At 43.4% G+C, this 20084-nt stretch overlaps 3 protein-coding genes across 7 annotated transcripts in view; all 3 read right to left on the reverse strand.

The window, feature by feature from the left end:
• Positions 1–6535, reverse strand: part of LOC108883619 (receptor-type tyrosine-protein phosphatase S) — a 66509-nt gene extending 59974 nt beyond the window's left edge. For 4 of the 5 annotated variants that reach the window (XM_051070089.1, XM_051070088.1, XM_018676970.2 and 1 more), the window contains exon 1: positions 6125–6535. The gene's annotated coding sequence lies outside the window, so the exon portion shown is untranslated. The remainder of the gene's footprint in view (positions 1–6124) is intronic. The other variant, XM_051070090.1, reaches the window with a different exon arrangement.
• Positions 6536–9561: 3026 nt separating this feature from the next.
• fem1a (fem-1 homolog a) lies at positions 9562–13298 on the reverse strand. Its single transcript, XM_018676973.2, has one exon. It carries the CDS (start codon positions 13104–13106, stop codon positions 11253–11255), a length of 1854 nt encoding a protein of 617 aa, XP_018532489.1. The 5' UTR covers positions 13107–13298; the 3' UTR covers positions 9562–11252.
• A 3323-nt stretch (positions 13299–16621) lies between these two features.
• LOC108883621 (C2 calcium-dependent domain-containing protein 4C) lies at positions 16622–19350 on the reverse strand. Its single transcript, XM_018676975.2, has 3 exons — positions 18931–19350; positions 17617–18379; positions 16622–17459 (listed from the first exon to the last, which is right to left on the reverse strand). Exons 2-3 carry the CDS (start codon positions 18346–18348, stop codon positions 16908–16910), a joined length of 1284 nt encoding a protein of 427 aa, XP_018532491.1. The 5' UTR covers positions 18349–18379; positions 18931–19350; the 3' UTR covers positions 16622–16907.
• Between the last annotated feature and the right edge of the window lie 734 nt (positions 19351–20084).

The following is a 20084-nucleotide window of genomic DNA, read 5'->3' on the forward strand; positions in this document are numbered from 1 at the left end:
CTGGCTTGTGTTGTTGTGACTTTGTCTTTGACTGGGTCAAGATGTCCTTGTTCATTTGGTCATTAATGAGGTGAAACATTCATTTCTGGGAAAAGTTTTGATAAAGAGGTTCCAGGAAATGGGATTTAGTTTGTCTATTGGATGACTGTTTTGTTTGGGGTTCTGTATCTCAGCCAAAAGGCATTGACTGAGCTGTTACAAAAGAGACCATCTGTGTTATAGTTGGAATGCCATTTGCACACTGACCTGAAAGGTTGTGTGTATTCTCAGTGATCACATAAAAAGATATTAAAGAGCATCTTCACCTGACTTCACCCTTGGGTTCAGACTCTTTCCTGGAGTAAGGTGAATAAGAGAAGAGAGGGTTTTTCCTTACAAAACTTAAAGAATTCACTGTTCAATAGCAGGGCTGATTTCTGAGGCTCTGTATGCTGGTGAACAAATCCTATTTGTGTGCTACACAGGCGACCAGCCTTCGCAGTTCTGTCACTAACCAGCCATTGCATGACTTCCTGATGGAGATGAGATTTGTGACGCCAAATGAATTTCTCCTTGAGGGACGATAAAGTTGTGAATAGAATTGAAAAGCGGAGTAATGGGGTAGAAAAACTGCATTTGTCCTCTGTCTCATTGCAGAAATCAGACGGCGAGTGTGTCTCGGTAAGTGAAGAGATGAAATGCTTGTCAAGGGTAACAGACTTGCGCACGGATGCTTTCCACCGGTGACTAGCCATTACTCTCACCTCCGTCAAACAAATACTTCATCTAACCTGGCATCCTGCTCGCTTTGGAGACAGAGTAATCATGAAATGCCACAAACAAATGTGGGGCTGTATTCGAGAGACATGTCAACCACTCCCAATACCTGCATCTACACACTCACACACACACACACACACACACACAAACATATCACAGACTGCAGAAGGATCCTGCTGACCCCAGAGGGACTCCAATCTTCTAGCTTTTACGTTGTCTATCTGTGAATTGTGATGATGAAACAGAGCTGTAAGTTTCCTGGACATTGTTCCTTTTCCATCCTGCACAGTAAAGGTCTATTGGTGGAGCAGAGCTGTTTCACTGATGCAATAAAGACACTCTTTCACTAACTGGCATATGGAGGCACGCCAAAACCTTTTCTTTTCTTGGATCTGTAAAGCTGACTACAGCAGGGCACAGTTGTTTTAACGCTGTGTCTCATTTTGGATACTTTCAAGTACACTCCGATGTAGTGCAGTGTGTACACTATGTACTTAATTATGTAGTGTGTGAATTTTGACAGGGTAGCATTGTTTAAAATCAAACATGGCCGTTGTGCACTTACAGGAAATGACAATCACAAAATGCGAAGCTCTCAGAGCCTGTACCTGGTCGCAACGTTTTGAGCTACATGCTAATGTCAGTATGCTAACATGCTAAAAATGACAATGCTCAAGCAGGTATAATATTATGTTCATCTTAGTTTACCACCTTACTTTAGTGGCGTGCTAGCATGTTATCATTTACTAATTAGCATTAAACACAAGTGCAGTTGATGCTAGTTGGAATGTCATTAGTTTTGTAGGTATTTAGCCATATTTTTATATTAGACTAATTGAAACTGTGACGTGATGATGGTGTTAAATGAGAAGTCAGTGAATCGCCAAAGTCATTAGGATTCATCAATTCAAAAGCTGCTGAGACATATCAATCCTGACCAAAGAGGTGACCAACCAGCCATCCCTACAGCCATGCAGTTAGCAGAGCTAAAAAGTAAGATATAGTCACACACACAGGGCTATGGAACCTTAGTTGAGCTAATCTTATTCTTTCCTTTGGCACACAATGAATAACACAGTGATAAAATGTCCCTGCACTGATAATAAAAGTTAGTAAGAAAAGGTATGCGACAGGCACATGGATACAATTTCTAGCATTCATATGGCTTCATCTCACAAATAAAGCAATTCCAAATAAAAATCTTTTTATTTCATGTTTTGCAAGGTCTCAATGCTAGTTTGGCCTCCAACCCTCTATGTATGTAACAAGGAGAGGTTTTGCACTCCAAGAATTGAAAATAGCTACTCTTGAAGACTTGTCAAGTGCTTGAAGCAAGATGCATGGAATATTCTGATGTTTGACCATTTATTGACAGATAAGTGTACACTTCAAAGTGGATGGTGGCTACTCTTCCTCCCAAATTCTGATTAGGTAGTTTGTCTTCTGCTTTGTCAGCCATCTTGTCAGTCAACCCTACCCTCCTAATGACTCCTGTCAGTCAGGGATGTAACTGTCAAACTCAGTCAATAGCTGCGCTTCCTCCTCCCATGATTGGATAATGAGCTGTGTACATCAACACATTTAGCCAATTTCAGTGCAAATGTCAGCAGAAGGAAAATCTCGAGAAACATGTTCCTGGTCATGCAATGTGCAGAAAGCACCTCTGCAGAGCATTGACTGAAAAAGACAAATCTCATTCAAGAGGAGAAGAATGAGTTAGCTGTTGAAGCAGAGAGGAGGGTTGACCAGAGGACAGCAAGGCAGCAGCAGCAGCAATGGGGTAATGATGCCCTCTTTTGCATAAGGGGAGAGAGGGAGAGGGGGGAGGGGTGAGAGGGAAGGTGAAGATGGCTTCAGATGTGGCAGTTGTGATGAAAAGAGAGGCAGACGACTGAAGACAAGAGGTGGAGAAGAGAGGAAGAGAGGTAGTGGAGGAGTGTGCATTATTCATCCCTGCTGACACATCAGAATCTCTGATTCATCTGGAGAAGGGCATCAGTCAAGTCACAACCCATCTCTTAGCCTTCACTCATATCCACACACGAAAACACAGACACATGATGAGCACACACACATAATTGCAGATGACCTCCTGGCTGAAAAAAGGATAATTATGGGTCTGGCTCACTGTAGAGATCCTCAGCAACAGACTGTAGTAGAGTGTCTATCAGGTACAGGTAATTTCCACTACTTATTTATGTACATATAAATTACCTGTCTACATTTTGTAATGTAACTAATATAGTTCACCTACAGCTAAGGAGAACAGCAGTGATCAGACACTAAAATACCATGTGAAACAGCTGAAATAAGGCTAAAATATAGGCAAACCATAACCACAGGTGCTAGAGCTGAATGATAATTCAATATGAGAATCCTTAAATAATTTTACACGTGACATTTTAAGGTATTTTATTTTAGCAATTGGCATCATTTTAAAATGATAAGACTATATTTTGTTGTCTAAAAGTTGCATTGGATTTAACTGGTTGATCAATTACTGATAATCAGAAATGACCATATAATGTTCTTTTTAAAAAAAAAAACAAAAAAACAAAAACAAATTTCTGTTGTCTACATTGTTAATTTCAAACAAAGTGTGATTCAATGGCAAGAAAATTAAGAAGGTTTGCAAAAGATTCACATATTCATCAGAATCATTACATCACTACACAATCGTGAAAAAGGACAAGACAACTGTGCTCTGCATTACATCAGACAAAATGTTCCAGAGACATAAAACTTAAGTTCCTAATTTTTTTTAACTTTCATAAGGAAATATTTGCTCAGAATTATGCACTGGCTACCAGATTTTTGTAAAACAATAAAATGGTATGATCATATATCATAATAAAATTCCACCAAGAGCCCATAAACAATGATGTTGATCTAATGCCCAGCCAAACTAAAGATAATACATATCAAGAGATTCCCTGGTTAAACAAAGGTTAAATGAATGAATAGAAAATGATCATTTTACTGTGCTTCCAGAAAGTCCTGGAAGAGAAATCCCATCTCTGTTGCTCCTCTGAGGTTTCTTCCATTTTTTGCCTGTTAAACGGTTTCTTTTGGAGGAGTCCTTATCCCAGAGTGTCTATGGATAGAGGGCATCATATGCTGTGCAGATTTTAAAGCCCTTTGAGAACAATTAGGGAGTTATGTCTATATATAACACTGCCTTACTTGACATTAGTTTTAATATTTAAATTGTTGTGAAGAAATATATATTTACCAACCTTCCATTGTTACAATAATTATAACCATGCCCAGCTCTTATGGCTTCATTCTGCATGCTGTATGCACTGTTTTCAGCAGCCTCAGAATAAACAAGAAGCGAAGCGGAGCAGACAAAAGCTCAGTGTTTGGACGGCTTTGAAAAGGTCAATTAATATCAGTGCCTAGACAACAACAAAGTTTCTGTCGGCTTGTAATACAGGTGGCTACGCTCCCAGCATCAAAGTTGCATGCCTTGATGTTCTCTCTCCTTCCGGGCAGACTGGTGCAGCAAAGCTGATGCAGAGTGTACACAGAGATTCTGACAAAAATCCATGGACGGGCATTAAATGTTACACAAAGACTGAAAGCAGTGAATGGAGCAGTTAGGGTAATGCTGCTGTGAGGATCTGGGAATAAGACTTCAATGAGGCCTTTGACGTGAAACCAAAGCTGCACCACTGGGAGCACACGTCATCTGGCATATTCAAGTCTGGATGGATCTTAGAGTGGTATCTGCTTGGAACGAGGAAGGAAACCATTGAGGCCCATGGTTGAACCCTGTGAAATGCTATTTAAGGAAATACATGCCATCACTGATTTCATAAGCTGCTGCTCTGAACAGTGCCTAGATGAATACCTGTGGGGCCGAGCATCTCTTGGCTTGTGGAGGAGAATATTTGATCTGTTTCCCAGAGACAGACAGAGGAAATTTGCCAGTTGAATTATTCTGCTTCCACATAATGATTTTTCCCTGTCACAATAAAGCAAATATCTAGATCCCTGCCCCCTTTCACGAAGGTGGAGTGCCTTGTGTATTCCTCTGTTAGGCAGGGAGTGGACCTGCACGAAAAAAAAAAAAAAATGGGGGTCCACTAAAGAGAGGAATCCATGTGTAAAAATGACTGATTAAAATAATTAGGGATGTGGAAATGGTCTGGAACAATAACCAGCAAACGCACGGTGCCCCGGGGGAAAATTTCCCATCTGTGTGTGATGAGGAAGACCTCCCTCGGATTCACCACGACAGTACGATTTTCCAGTTTACACAGGCCACAGAGCGGAAATACAGAAAACCTAAACAGGCATTTGGAGTGTACATGATTAAATCCCAAACAAGCAATAGCCCTCGGAAAATGTGTCAGGATGAATCGATGTATCATCAAATTACACTCTGCCTGCACGCGTGAGTGCCTGCGTTAACAGCAAATCCTACTGCGTATAATTATAGACATAAGAAAGGTCTGTGGACTACAAAACACTGCCTATATGTACAGATGGGCTTGTTTTAAGTAAAGCTTGAGAGTAGCAGATGCAGCCGCCACTCTATTGTCTACAAAACAGTCTTGCTAAATAAGTCCATCCGTCTTGCCACCTGGTGCCTTCCACACCAAAAAAAAAAAAAAAAAAAAACTCTAATATTTGTATAATAGCCCCTATGAATTTATAATGTGCCTGTGATCGCTTCCTCAAAAGTGTTCAGAATGACATTAGCATAATGGGATTTGTACTTTGCTGTGGCATCATTGAAACATCACTTAGACTCCAAGCTTCCTCTGACTCTTCTTCTTTGACCAGTCTACAGGATGCATGTGCTCTATTCATTTTTGTCATGAGGGCTGGCATTTTATTCATTAATATATATGTAACTGTCTATATTTTTCACCCCTCTATGTGAGACTTAAAAAAATCTGACTTCACACAGGACTCGTTTTACCTTGAGAGTGCTTTAAAGGGCCATCAGTAAATGCCACTTTAAATGGAGAGTGGATGAGGAACAAAGGCTTTGCCAGTCTGCCCGGGTCCCTCATGCTGCCCAGCCAACAATAAGGAGGAGGGGGTGAAGGGGGACGCGCACTCGCAGCGCTGTTGCCAACCAGCCTGGTCTGCACAACCCCGCGGTCTGCTCTCCACCCGAACGTTTGAAACAAACTCTCAAGTGATGCTGAGATGAAAGAAGAAAAAAAAAACGCAAAGAAGACACGCGTACGGCCCTTGAGGAAAGACTAAACGGTGAAATTTCACCCGGGCTGGGATATACTCTTACCTCATTAGTTTCCAAAAAGGCTATTCGACAAGTGAAAATAACCCGTCTGGGTGGGGTGCACGGCTGCAAATATTAAGTGTAGAAGGATGAAAGATGCTGTCTTACCTTGGTAGGAAGTGCTCCGTCTTGTTTTCTGTCTGGTAGATTCATGTGGGTGGATTTGCAGCTGGAAGCTTCCTCGGAGACAGCAAGGATAAATGTAATCCAGTGGCAGCAGAGCTCCACTCAGAGAAAGGTCTGTCTTTGTGGGGGATGCATGCACACATCGCCGGCGTTTCTCTCCCTCTCCACACACCACCACCACCACAAGCGCGCGCGCTCACACACACATACACACACGCACACACACCGTCCTGTGCTGTCGACCGACCTCTCGGGAGCGCAGCGGGTCACGGCTGCTCCTCAGCCCTTTTGTCGGGAGAGCATTGCTGGTCGGGCGGCCCTCAGATACTGCTGGTTGATGTCATTGATACTCCCTGCCTTCTTCCTCAATGCCCTCCTCCTTCCCTCCCTCTTCTCTCCTTTCCTCTCCTGTCCTCTCCTCCCCCTCCCCGCTCTCTCTCTCTCTCTCTCTCTCGCTCAACACCCACCGGAGCGCTCTCTCCACTCCCCCCCCACCGTCCCCCTCCCCCCACACACATGACGTGATGCAGGCGAGATCTCCAATAGCAACCGTATCCCCCATCACCCCCTATTACCCCCATTACCCCACCATCTCCTCCAGCTCTGGCTGGATCGCTGACTGGTGCAAAAGAGGTGGCTGCTGAGGCAGGTTGCTCTTGTGTATTGGTGACTGGTTTTTTTTTTTTTTTCCACTGTTCTCCCCAGGGGCTAAAATGAAGATAAGCACCTTGAAACCCCGTAGATTCCTATAATATAGTGTCTAATCATAGCTGTTGGCAGGACTACAGAGTCTGAGGCCCGTATCAGCTCCTACAGAGCAGAACTCCCTCACTAAATTATGCCTGGACACTGTAAAATATTGCAGGATAGACACAACTCACTGTGGGACATTATGAGGATATATTAACAACACCTCAAGAGGTAAATAACACAATAACATAGAATAAAGTATCTACATACTTACTGTTGAGAACAATAGATGCTATCTGTTAATAACCCTACTGTCATTTGTTCTATGGGAGACGTACACTCAGTTTATTATGTTCACCTATTAAAGCTAATGCAGTCTAATTCAACAGCCCTGCAATAAAACCTGCCTTAATGAAGGTTATAATTTCCAGTTTTTATTGAAACTGGTCTAAAGAGCTGCTGATACAACTTAATGGTCATTTTTGGCTGGAGTTAGTGCTGTTGAATTGTACTGTGTTATATAAGAGGTGTTTTTCTAATATTTTGTCCACCTTGTAAACTGAATGTGTCACCCCAAATGCACCACTGTGTCAAGCTGTTTTTTTTAATCTGTTTGAAAAAAAAATCTGGGTTTGTCCTTTAATTTTAATCCATTATAGCAGGACAAAATCACTGATGAAGCATGAATATCTATTTAAAATATTTTGGAGGTTAGTAAGAAAACATTAAATAGAAATGGCTGCAGGCAAACCAATAAAAAACAAGTGGGCTGTAATTATCAACCTAAATTATAGGTATCTGACTTAACCTTATAATATGAACAATGAATAAAGTCGTGGGGAAAATTGACCGAACCTATGTATAATAAAAACAAATAAAAACAAAAGTGAAAATAAATCTGTGCAAATTACAGCAAAGCCTCACACTTTTGATCCTAAAAGACGCCACAGCGACTAACACGGGCCTTTGTTTTTTAAAGATTTGGTCATATTTAGGTCACGCAACATGACAAAAACAACCGCCACAAGGGCAAAATCTGAGGTGTTGGGAGTGTGGTGTTTGAGGATAGCGTGACTCTTCAGGACTGTATGAAGGAAGCTTTGTTCTCATTTCTCTGCTGACCCTCACGCAGCTCCCTGCAAACAAGATTCAGCGTCAGCAACTCTGTCTACCAAGATTTTTTTTTTTTTTTTGATCATCCAGATACATTACAAATGCATATTCAGCTCTGCCTAATGGCTTGGTAAAAGTCATTCTTAACAGCTCATTCTCTGTTTCTCTACAGCTCCCTGACACAAAGACTGCTTGACAGAGTGCGAGAAAGAGACAGGAAAATTAACTAACTGCCATCACTTCTGACGGTAATTGGAAGCTACAGTTTTTGAGTCTATCACATGCTCCTAAGGGGACAAAGGCTACGGCTCTGATTGATTTTCTTTGTTGCTAGTGACATCTAGTGGGAAGTTACTATTATGTGATTTTGGATTTACTTAAAGTGGGAAACACTAACACAAAAGGTTCATGAATCGAGTATAAAGTGTTTAATGTACGTCTCTTGTTGGTGCTCAAAAACTAACCTAGCTTTAGAACATTGAAAATATGCACTGAAATAACTATAAAGAACATTTTTACAAATGAAGGGATGCACTTCCTATATGTATATATGAGACATGTTCTTTGTCCCAACAGCAGTAATTGTAGTTCCTTTTGATATCTCAACATAATTGGGCCTGCTTCCAATGTTAACCTTACTATAACCACTAGGTGCCTCCTCCAGAGACATCAGAGGTGAAGTCAGCTGTAGAAGACCTCCTGAATGTAGTCACTGTTTTATTTAATGACACTTAAGCAGGGTGGATACATGTTGTCACAGGCACTTGAACCACCACATTTACCACCTGGAGTTTCTCAACTAACTCTGCCAACACGACTCCTGTCACACTCACCGAACAGCAACAAAAAAACTGATAATTATTATTTTACATAAGGCTAACATTCCAGCAATTGTCATCCTTAAAATTAATTGGCTCATATTGCTTCTGTTTCCTGTCTGAATAATGCAGTCTCTGTTGTCTTGTGTACTGTCTCTGACAGTCACCCTGTGACCTGCCTGACTGTATAGCATTACAGTATTCCCATTTTCAGAGTTGAAGCTAGGGCAAAAGACCCCTAAAATTAGCAGGGTAAGTGCCCTGTCTCTACCACTGCCCTGCAGCAGTGACGTTAATTGCACTCTATTTATACTTGAAGCGTGCACGACTCAGAAAGATCAAGTTTCTGTTATGCTTTATTTCGGTGGGCTCAAGTTTATATGAGCGCTGCAGTAGAAAGCCCATGTTTGGTATAAAGAGTTGAATTAAGTGGGCACTGATTATTTTTTATATTGTGCTAATGTAACACTTATGCAGTCAAAATTAATGTGCCTTCCACTCCCTAAATAAGATCATTTTATAGATCTCGCTGCTCTGATGGGGTGGTGGGTTTTTTTTACTACAACCATTTCAATCCATATAAATATGTGTAATGATGCTTTTAATGCAAAAGGCTGCAATTGTAAGAAACAGCACTCAAGCTAAAGAACTAGTGACAAGTCAGAGCACAGAAAAGAGATTCAGATTCAGTTTTCACACACTTCAAGCTTATTGTTTAAAATCAAAATCAACTCCCAGTAATAATCTGCTCACGTAGAAAGGACACAACAAAACTGAGATCACCCACACACAAGCAGATCCTGTTGTGATACTGAATTTTATTCAAGTATCTCCAACACACTTTTGTTCTTGAGTTATCATCAGTTAAAACGAATCAGTTGAGAAAGACAAAGGCAGCAACAGTCCATAGCCTGAATGTAAGTTGTCTATTTAGGATTTATAGAGCCTCTCAGTGTGCATTCGACTTGGTGGTGCTTAGCACAGACAGACAAATAAAACATTCATGATAACACAAGATAAACAAAAGAGAGAGCATTAAAAATAAGACTAAGATGCAGGGATGGCCGGAGAGCCATCTGCTCCATTTCTGTGAACTGCATCTGAGGTTAAAGGGAAAATTCATTCCAAAACAGAATTAAAACATGATTGTGGACAGTTCCCCTGTGACTGTTCCCCATAGGAACAAACAGGAGGGTGTAAGCCACTTAAGTCCCACTTCTGAAGCTGCTTTTCTGACACCAAATTAAATATCTCTGTTAATGGTGACATTACCCAGAAGTATAGGGATGTAGGCACAGTTCAGGCTCTAGTCTGGCATTGTTCATTTGGACACAGGCAGAAATTTTGAGAAAACATTCTTAGTTCATAAGTTTAGAGAGATACCAATTCATTGTCAGTGAAGTAGCCCCAGATTCAACTCATGTTAAAATTAAATGGAAGAATAATCCCATGTAAAATCTGTTTATGCAGTGAATTTTTGCTTTAAAAACGTTGTGTCTGATTGGAATATCACAAACTGCATAGGTTATAAACGTCTGTGTGGAGACCAGGGAGTGTGAGCCACAACAGGGGTACCAGCTCTTTAAACCACTCGTCCTCAATCTCATAAAAGTCTTTCAAATGATGGCTCTGCAGGCTGTCAAATCACATCACAGCCTGAAATATCAAACAACTCGAGTTGCTGATCTTCTGGAACTAGGAGTTTCACGAATGTCCCCACTTAAGGTTATTATCTGCTTAGAATTTGGAAGATAAGTTAGTTGCTTTTCATTTTGCCACCGGTTTACAGTCTGTAACAGTACATTGCTCCATGGCTGACATTTGGCACAGTAAATTCAACACCTTCTCATATCAAAGAAGCATAGCAGATGGTACATGTGAACACGTAGAACCAGGGAAAAATTACCAGCAAGCAAGTTTGGGTTGTGAGTTTGTTCAAACGTGTTCATTTCTGAATTAATTTGCAAAACAACACGTGACCTATCATATTCACTCTTCATTTTCATGCATGTTATCTGGCTAGTTTGATCAGATGCTTACTATCAGTAACTCTAAAAACCCATCTCTCATTCAATCCAGCCGCCATCAAAAACACACAAGCACCGTCATACTGTAACTCTCCTTTTTAGTGGGAGAAACAAAGGGGAAAATGAATTCAAGCCTCTGTCAAGCTGATATCTCACTCAGCTTTAAACAGCAGTAGAAACCAACAATCACTTTTAAAAGTCTATGTGACTTATTAACGTTAGAATAAAGCGATAACTGACCAGATCTCAGCCAGAGATTTAAGCCCAGAGGCTGGATGTTTATTGCTATGGTTTGGTCTGACACAAGGTTTGGGCTGAGAGCAAAGCAGGAGTTGAAAAGAGACAAAGATGAAGAGAATGGCATGGAGGATGAAGTCTGTGGCTCTCATAGTAAAGTATGGGGGGGGGGGGACAACAGGAAGAGTAGTGCATGGGTTCCTCGTCAGGGGAGAGTAGTGGAAGTCAGTGCAGCTCAATGAAAGCCTCCATCTCCTCAGAGATGAGGCCCCTGTAGGGCAGTCTGTGCTTTTCAATCGCACGCGCCGCCAGGCACTGAAGTGTGATGTAGTTCAGCGGGTAAAGGGCCGGGTGCCCGCTGCTCTGCTCATCCAACAGCTCGTAGGCTGTCTTCCTCTGTGCATTTGTGGCATCAAAGTGAGCCCCAGCCTTCATAAGTAGTGCCATAATCTCTGGGCAACCATTGCTAGCAGCAATGTGCAGCGGCGTGTTGTTCTCACAGTCACGTGAATCGACATCTGCTCCACACTCGAGGAGCAGTGCTGCCACCGCCTGGGAGGGGAAGCGGCCAACCGGGTAGCGGCCCACGGACGTGGTTTCTTTGTCTACAGCCATGTGGAGAGGAGTGAAGCTGCTCCGACCCCGAGGGTTCAGCTTCAGCAGACGGTACACCGTGTGCTTCTTCTGGTGCTCCTGCTCAGGGCTGCACTCCAGCTTCTCCAACAGAAAGATGAGGTGGAGGATGATGGAGAGGGCCTTGGTGAACTGAGGAGCTTCTGGGGGGTTTTCCCTCTGTGCCACAGCTCTCTCCACCTCCCTCACGCTTTTCCCCAGCACGGTCATCAGATCATGGAAGGTGATGCGTGTTGACAGGGTACCTTTGGCCCGGTCTTGTAGAACAAAAGAGAAGAGCTCTGCAAAGGACAGGAAACTGGAGGCTGTCATGGGACTGAGCGGGTCCAGGTTGCTCTGCTGCATGTCTAAAGCATACTTCCACAGGCTGATGCAGCGCTCAAAGTTGCCTGAGTCAGCATACACAGCTCCTCTGTAGCGGATGTAATAAGAGGTGTCTGGGTGGGATGGCCCCAGGATGCGCTCTCGAACCAACAGAGCCTGCATCCTCATTTCATCTGGGTCTGTGATCAAAGCTTCCAGTTCCTCCGCCGTGCTCACCTCCTGCGCACAGCCGTAAGCAGGGATTGGGGGACCGGGTGGAGGCTTGGCCAGGGATCCAGCTTTGTCCCCTGGCTGCCTCAGCTCCATAGCCCTCCTCCAGTACCTCATTGCCCCCAAGAGATCCCGCTTTTTGTCCACAAAAGTGGCCCCAAGGAGTTCAAGCGCATCGATGCGCTCCTCTCTGGAGGTGCGAGGCTGGTGGGCGAGATACTCCACAATGTTGGTGTGACCTGTTACACTCGCAGCGAGGAGTGGGGTCATTCCGTAACCGTCTCTCTCCATGCGGGCATTGCACTTAAGTAGCATCTTCATGATGTCCAGACTACCTGACTCGGCGCAGTCGTGGAGGGCGGTGTTTCCTTTCACGCTCTTGCGGTTGACATCTGCTCCGCGGTCCAGGAGGAACTTTGCTATCTCCTTGTGGCCCTTATAGCAGGAGATCATGAGGCAGGTGTGGCCGTGGCGGTTGGCGACCTCCATGTCGGCTCTGTGCTCCACCAGGTAGCGGACGATCTCCAGGTGACCGTCGAAACAGGCGGCTCGGAGCGGCGTTGAGTTAGTTAGTGTTGCATTGTTCACTGAGGCACCGTGTTTCAGTAGCGTCTTAACCACAGGGAGGTGACCGGCTGCCGAAGCCGCCCACAGCGGCGGAGCACCCTCGATGGTCTCGCCGTCAAAATTAACCGAACCCCCGAGTTCAACATTTGCTTTACAGTGTTCAAGGAGGTAATCTACTACCTCTAAATGTCCATATCGAGAGGCTATCAACAGGGGGGTGCCTCCCTGTGTTTTCTCCTCGGCTAAAGCCTCAAGCTCCTCAGGAGTTTTGTTGCTCAGCAACTTCTGGATAAGTTTTAGCTTACCATCTCTGGCCGCGTTGAAAACCGCCGTCGTTATGTCCATTTTACAGGCTCTGTGCTGCCTCGCTGGACACCAGCCCCATAACCACTCGTTTCTGTCAAAACTGTCGTGTCTGGTTTTAAATAACAGAGAGCAGGGGTCTTAGTCTGGACTCGGTTTCTAGCTTACATCTTTCTGCCATTTTGAGGGTGCTGTCAAGATGGCGTGTGTTGTTTGACAGGTCTATGTTTACGATTTCAGCGGGGCATTGTGGGTGGCGTAGTTTTGACGGAATTCCCAGTTCCAAGAGCGTAATACTTCTCTCTATACAAAGAACAGCATTTCCCACAATGCATGTGACTTACATGGCATACCAGCTGATGGGTTCGTTTGTTATGATTTTTCGGACCACCACAGATGGGGGAGAAAGCCAGTCGGTGCCCGGTTCACAAACCAAATACACCCTTTTGAAGAGTGCGCAGTTTAAATGGTAAGTTTATTCCCATGATTAGAAAGGTGAATGGTCAAGGACATCCCCATAAGAGCTTCTCAAATCATCATTCTATATACTTTATAAACAGTTACATTATCCCAGTGATGGCAAACACATTATTTATTATTTTGCAGGACAAACTCAAAAACAGTTAGTAATCACTGCAGACAAAAATAAGATGCTGAAGTCTCCTCCTGCAATTGTGTTTTACGCGGTGATATTAATGATAAAGGTATAGATTTAGATGTATGCTCATTTTACCATTTGTGTATACAATTTATTCACGTTACCACAGAAATGTGTGTTTGTAATACATTTAAAGTCAGATTTTAAAAATAACAAACCCTGCCAGCTCTTATTTCAGAACATTAGTTTCACTCAGTTTAATAACACATTCAAATGACAGTAACCTGAATCTCACACACAGCGAGGTCTCCTGTATTGCATGTAAACATCGCAGCATCAGTAAGCGGTTAAGGCGTCTGCAGTTTGTTGAATAAATAGGGTAGTGAATAAGAAGGTGGCTGAAGAATGCACCACAATTATAGCAGCACTGTTAATATTATTTGGTAGCATTGTCTGTGGTAGATTAACTGTAAATGTCAGGATGATAACAGCATCTAGGTGATCCTGCTTTTGTTACAGAATATTTTTGCAACTAGGAATCAAGCTGAAAACACATTTGATTGATCTGAATATAGAGAACAGAATATATAGAAGAATCTGAGTCTTGAGGAGATTACATGGCAGTGTCGTCCTACACAAGGGCAGAGGTCAGGATATTGACTTGAATGTATTATGCTGTACATGAACACCAGGACCTTACATTCACTGGACTATAGTGACCTCACCTTCTGCATCTTTGCATGATGTGAAAAATCACCTACCTGCTTTTATATGCATAAATTCAGTGTGGTGCACAGTATGTTGAAGCTGTTGATGAGGGCGCAGCAGTGAAGGATTAGAATATCTTAAAAATTCATAGACTGGGTTCACTTCTGGGGATTTGAAGACTGGTGTAATGACATGACACCTCTGCTTCCCAGCAGAATCATAAAGATCATGATGGCAGTCATCTAAAGCAAAAAAAAAAAAAAAAGTCATTCCTCTCTTTAGAAAAAATATAGTGGAAACAAAAATGAACTTCGAATAATTTTACATTTTTTGTAATGTTCAATTTTATCCATGAATATACATTACATTCTGAATATACAGTATCAATTGAAAGGTGTAGCAGTGGTCATGCACAAGGGAAATAAAGGACTTTTCAGTGCATGATGTAATTGTTCCTTATAATGATGATTACTGAATTTGGTAATACTTAGGATCACTAGTGTATCTATATTATGAAACATTCATGACTAAATATGCAACAATTAAAGTTTAGAAAAGCAAAAAAAACAAACAAAAAAATCCATCTAATTTTCCTCATCAGTCCTGTGAGGGTGTGGCTTTATCATATTTGATTGACCAACCTACGGTGCCCGCTTCAAAACGCTGAGAGGAGTGCAGATAAAACAGTGCTGACAGAAACTTCTCATGTGAAATAACCAAAACTCTTCTAACTGGCAGAAAATGTAGGATGCTGATTAAGAAAGTATGTGTTCATGGCCTTTAAGCATCTATGGGAGCCAAAAATGAATAAATAAAATCACTTTCACATTTATTTGCATTTGAGTCTTGTGATGATTCCTTTAGGCTGCTGTTTTGCCTAATGGTTTGCTTAATTCAAAGATTATTAGACAGTCACTTTTCAATAATAGTCTACAGAGGCAAAAATAATTACCCAATTTTCCTTCACCAGTTTTATCTCTTGCTCTCAAGTTTGTGGGAAATTAATCTTCTGTAAGCTCACAGATGAATATGTCCCACTTGGACGCTTGTTGTGACTTATCTCAGTACTTCATAAGCAAATTGAACTGGCTGCAGATCAGCGTGGGGCTTATACGCTCAGTGTTGTGGTTGCATTTTTGAATTAAATGTATTTTTCTTTCCTTTTCAGGGTCATCAGAGCATCTGTCCTGCTGTATGTGGGCAGAACTAAGACTGGAGACACCCAGGGCAGGTCACCAGTCAATTAAAATTACCCACAAAGAGGTTGCAGTGACTAATTCCTAGGATTTAGTGACATGTCATTCTGATATTTCACCAGTAGAGGAGGCATAAGATCCATACTTGGATGTTACTCTGTATTAATCAGTGGTACCATGCCTGCATGCCTGACAAATGCATTACTGTGCCCTAGGGTATGTTTTCTATTTCTTGTACATCTCCCTGTTACTCACTCTGCGCAAATACCCATTTATCAACTCAAATATTGAACACATAAATCAAGATATAGCCTCACTGTACAGATAAATTGTATCTAGAGCGGGAGAGTGTGTGCCAACACTAGTTTCGGTAGAGCAACTTAGCCATAATTCTACCTCCTGCCATCCTTAATAACTATTTGAAACTCACTGGAGGACAGCCGGAATAGGAAAGCGTGTTTTTAAAATTAAACAGGGAGTTTGAATGCACACAGAGACAATATTGCGTGCAGAGAACCAGGATTAAAAGCCTCACAAATGACACCCAGCCTGTGCCGGTCTCAGAGGACCCTGCCTCAGAACTTGTTTGCAGAAAAAAAAAGGAGCTTGGAGGAGCAAAGGAGGATTTATAATCATTTCCCAGGGCTTGCTCTTGATCCTGTGGAATCATTAGAAGACAAAATCAGTGAGACAAAGCTGCAGATTAGTGCTTTTATTCATAAGTTGGAAAGCATATCACATAACAGCAGTCATATTAACATTATATCTACTGGCAAATCAAATCTAATTCTCAAATATAAATTCTTTCAATACACAGAGGCATTATTCATTTCCACAGGAACGTGCAAAAACTCACATGTAATATCACTGCTTTATTACAAAAATACAGCTCCAGCTTTAACAGGCTCATCATTGCATCACAGCTGATATGATATTGTGCCACATCACAATGCTCATCTGAGAAGGCAACACCTTTTGTAATTCAACACTATAAGAGAAATGCACAAACATGGACCACAGATCCACTGTTCACATTATTAATTTGCCAGTAAGCGGTTTGTTTGTTTGTTTGTTTGTTTGACCTGGACTGACTTCTGCAAAAAGCCAGTGATGGAGACTTGATGAAGTGGGACTTTTCCACTTTACAGACACCTCGGTTTTGTGTCCATTTATGTACATAACACAGTGTGCGAGATGTGACATCCCTTGTCATCACCATGCTTCTCACCTGTCCGGTATTTATCGGATCTGTGAGGAAGGATAAAAAGGCAGCCAGAGAAGAAAGGGCCTTGAAGATGGGGAGCTGCTCATTGACGTGGGGGTGGGGAGGAGGAGGGCTCCCTAGAGGCCTTCCAGCAGCTCGCTGAGCAGCACCTCCCTTTCTCCTAAAAGCACGTCTCTCTTCAGACTGGTTCCTTTGTTCACTACCTTTATCTTCATGGCCAGGCTCTTTACTTGCGCCTGGGTCAGCGCGTCAAAGAAAAAGTCCTCATTGAATACCGGGTTCCTGCTGTTCTTGATGATGGTGCTCCTCTGTTTCTGCTGCTTGCCGGGGTTCAGGTAGAGCGCCACGCAGCAGTTGATGCTTTTAAGATCCGTCTGCCTGTCGTACAGGGCCTCGGCCGCGAGCACGCGCACCCTCAGCCGGGCCGCCTCCGGATCGTAGTGAGTGCTCAGCCTCAGCGTCCCCCCCTTGTGGAGATTGACGGTGTGCTCGCGCTGCAGGAGGTGCGCCGAGGCGCTCCTCGGGCCGCCGCTTTTGCGTCCGCGGAAGGCGGGAGAGGGAGGGCAGCGCGTGCGGCGGCGCTGCATGTTGGGGCTGTTGTCTGCTGAGCTGCATTCATCAGTGGAGAGGGAGCTGTGGCGCGCCAGGGAGCGCTTGGCACGAGACATCTAGAGGGAGAGAGAGAGAGAGAGAGAGAGAGAGAGAGAGAGAGAAAGGCAGCTGGTAAACACACAGAAAGGAGCCTCATGGTAAATCAAACAAGAAAAAAAAAAACACATTCGTTAACAACTTTCCAACAGCTAACCCAGAAACAGAAATCCTCACCTTGGCTTGCGTCTCCTGGGTGATGGAGCGTAGGAGAGAGGCAGAGCGGGACAGGAGAGGGGAGTTAAAAGGGGACGACTCTGCCGAGGAGCAGGTGTCACTCTCTCCACCGCTGAAGTAGCGGTAGGGGTTGGGGTCAGCCGGGGCCAATAGAGTCCCTCCCTGCGAGCGCCTCTGTGAGTTCGGGGAGGTGAGCGGGCTGCTGGGGTCGCTGTGGAACAGGCTCTCCTTGCGTCTTGTGTGAGGAGACTCCACCAGGGTGGAAAAGCCGTAGGAGGTCTGGGCCTTGGGGACGTACGGCAGAGACATTGCAGTCTGTGACTGGGGGTCTGCGTTAGTATTGACTTCGACACTGGCCTTGTCCGCAGATCCGGCACCCGGTTCGTCAGCGCTCTCTATTTGGATGATGTGACGGTTGGCTGACTTCTGGAGGTTGCGACAAAAGAGGCGAGGGCTGCAGGGGTTCTTGCTGCTCCGAGCTCTGGGGCTCTGGCTGCAGATGGCATGGTCAGAGGAGGAGGGTCGCAGGGTGGAGCAGAGCTGGGGCTCTGAGGTGAGAGACTCCTCCGGGGGGCAACAGATGAGTTTAGGGGGGATGAAGAAATCGGGGATCTTGTCTGGGGTGAGGACGTTGGCGTAAACAGAGACGGGAATGGCCTCTGTCGTCTGCGTCGGCTGGGATTGGGTCCCACTACTCTCCACAGAGCTACGGAGCTTCTCCAGTAGCCACATGTCCACTCAGACGCCTCAGCTCACAGCTTCTCTGTCAACAGGAAAGTGATGCATGAAGAGGAGACATCACATCACATGAAAACAAACAGACAAAATCAACAGAAATATCTACTCGTTGAGATTTACCAAATAATATAAGACACAAACCTCAGTCTAACTGTGCTTTTTACACCCCAGCAGCTAAAACGTTCTCTTGAACCAGTTCAGTGAAGTAAAGGAATGGAGAGTTGACATTTAAGTTGCAGCCAAGACGCGTACATTTCTCTAAGAACTCAGATATCGAAGGTGTCTCAGCACCTCCACAGAGTACTTTAATTTTATCAAAGACTATTAAGATTAAGGCTTAAAATGACCCTGTAATTCCCCTCTAAGCGGTTTAAACAAGCGCTATTGAAATCAGCTTTTTAATAAATCAAACCATTTTCTACCATTTCCCCCCAAATTAAAATCACTTTAACTCGCTGGGAATTTAATAAATCAATAAAAATCTGTAAAATAAATGAGCCAAACGAGTCCAAATAACTTTTGTCCTCATACAAAGCCACATTAATTCCCGGCGCATCTATCATGAAATATGCCTACCTGTTGGCTGTATAACTCTTCTCCTTGTCAAAATTGATCGCCGGCGTGCGCTCCTCTCCAGCCTCTCCAAGCACTCGGCGCGTAAAAAAAAAAAGAAGGTATTTTCCCTTTAGATGAAGTCCAAGTGTGATCCAAAGCGCGCTTGCCAGCGGGAAAAGGCTGCTAGATGAGGCACACTCCCTTTATATGATGGGGGGTCTCTGACTTCTGAGCCAATGAGAAGGTTGTGAAACCTTCCCATGATATTTACCATAAAACTATTCCCTGAGCGTTCACGAGAGAGAGGGGAGGGGGAGGGGAGGGGGGAAGACGAAGAAAAAGCAATCTAATTTAAAGGCTGTTGTTTCATCACCCGCAAAGTGCCTCAAATTATGTGGGCTTCATATCTCACGCCTCATTGATTTTTTTTTTTTTTTTTTTTTTTTTTTTTTTAAAGGGAACGTCACTGTGATTTCATTTGGCGCTCACGTGAGATCTGTTCTCTTATGTGTTGTTGCCAGATAGTACATCTCTCCCTGTAACACGCCGTGTAAACACACATGCACCTTAATAGGACTTCCTGGTGGCAAACTGATGATGATGTGAAGTGACAATATGTTGTGTTCACATCCACCATCTGAACTTACTTAGCAGTAATAATGAAGGAGAAAGCTTTCGTATTTACACAGCACATAAAGTGGACAGAATAAAAATAAACACAGCATGATAAATGATCTGCAGAAGCACTTTCATTACAATCCAAAATCAATCATGTTAAGTTGAACTAGCATCATGCATCTGCTTTTAAACTTTTCCATGCTGCAGGACATTGTTGTCAGCTCTCCTAAATAAGTCTATAAATCATCACAGCCTGCACTAAGTGGAACAAACAAAAGAGCTCACATCACGCCTGTTCTGAAGTCCCTAGACTTTCTTCAAGTTGTTTTTGGATAGTCTGTTAAAATCCTAGTGTTTGTCCATAAATCTTCTCATGAGCATTCCACTGACTTTGATGTACTGCCAGGACGTGTCTCTGGTAGAGCCCTTCTGATCCACAGACTCTCTGCTGTTGCTCACTGCACCACATAAAAAAAAAAAAACCCAAAACACTCTGACAAAGGACCTGCGCTGAAGCTGCCGTCTGTAGTTTTGGACTCACACTCAGGAACAGCCTC

The sequence above is a fragment of the Lates calcarifer genome, linkage group LG4 (assembly GCF_001640805.2).
Source record: "Lates calcarifer isolate ASB-BC8 linkage group LG4, TLL_Latcal_v3, whole genome shotgun sequence".
In the NCBI taxonomy this organism is placed as follows: domain Eukaryota; kingdom Metazoa; phylum Chordata; class Actinopteri; family Centropomidae; genus Lates; species Lates calcarifer.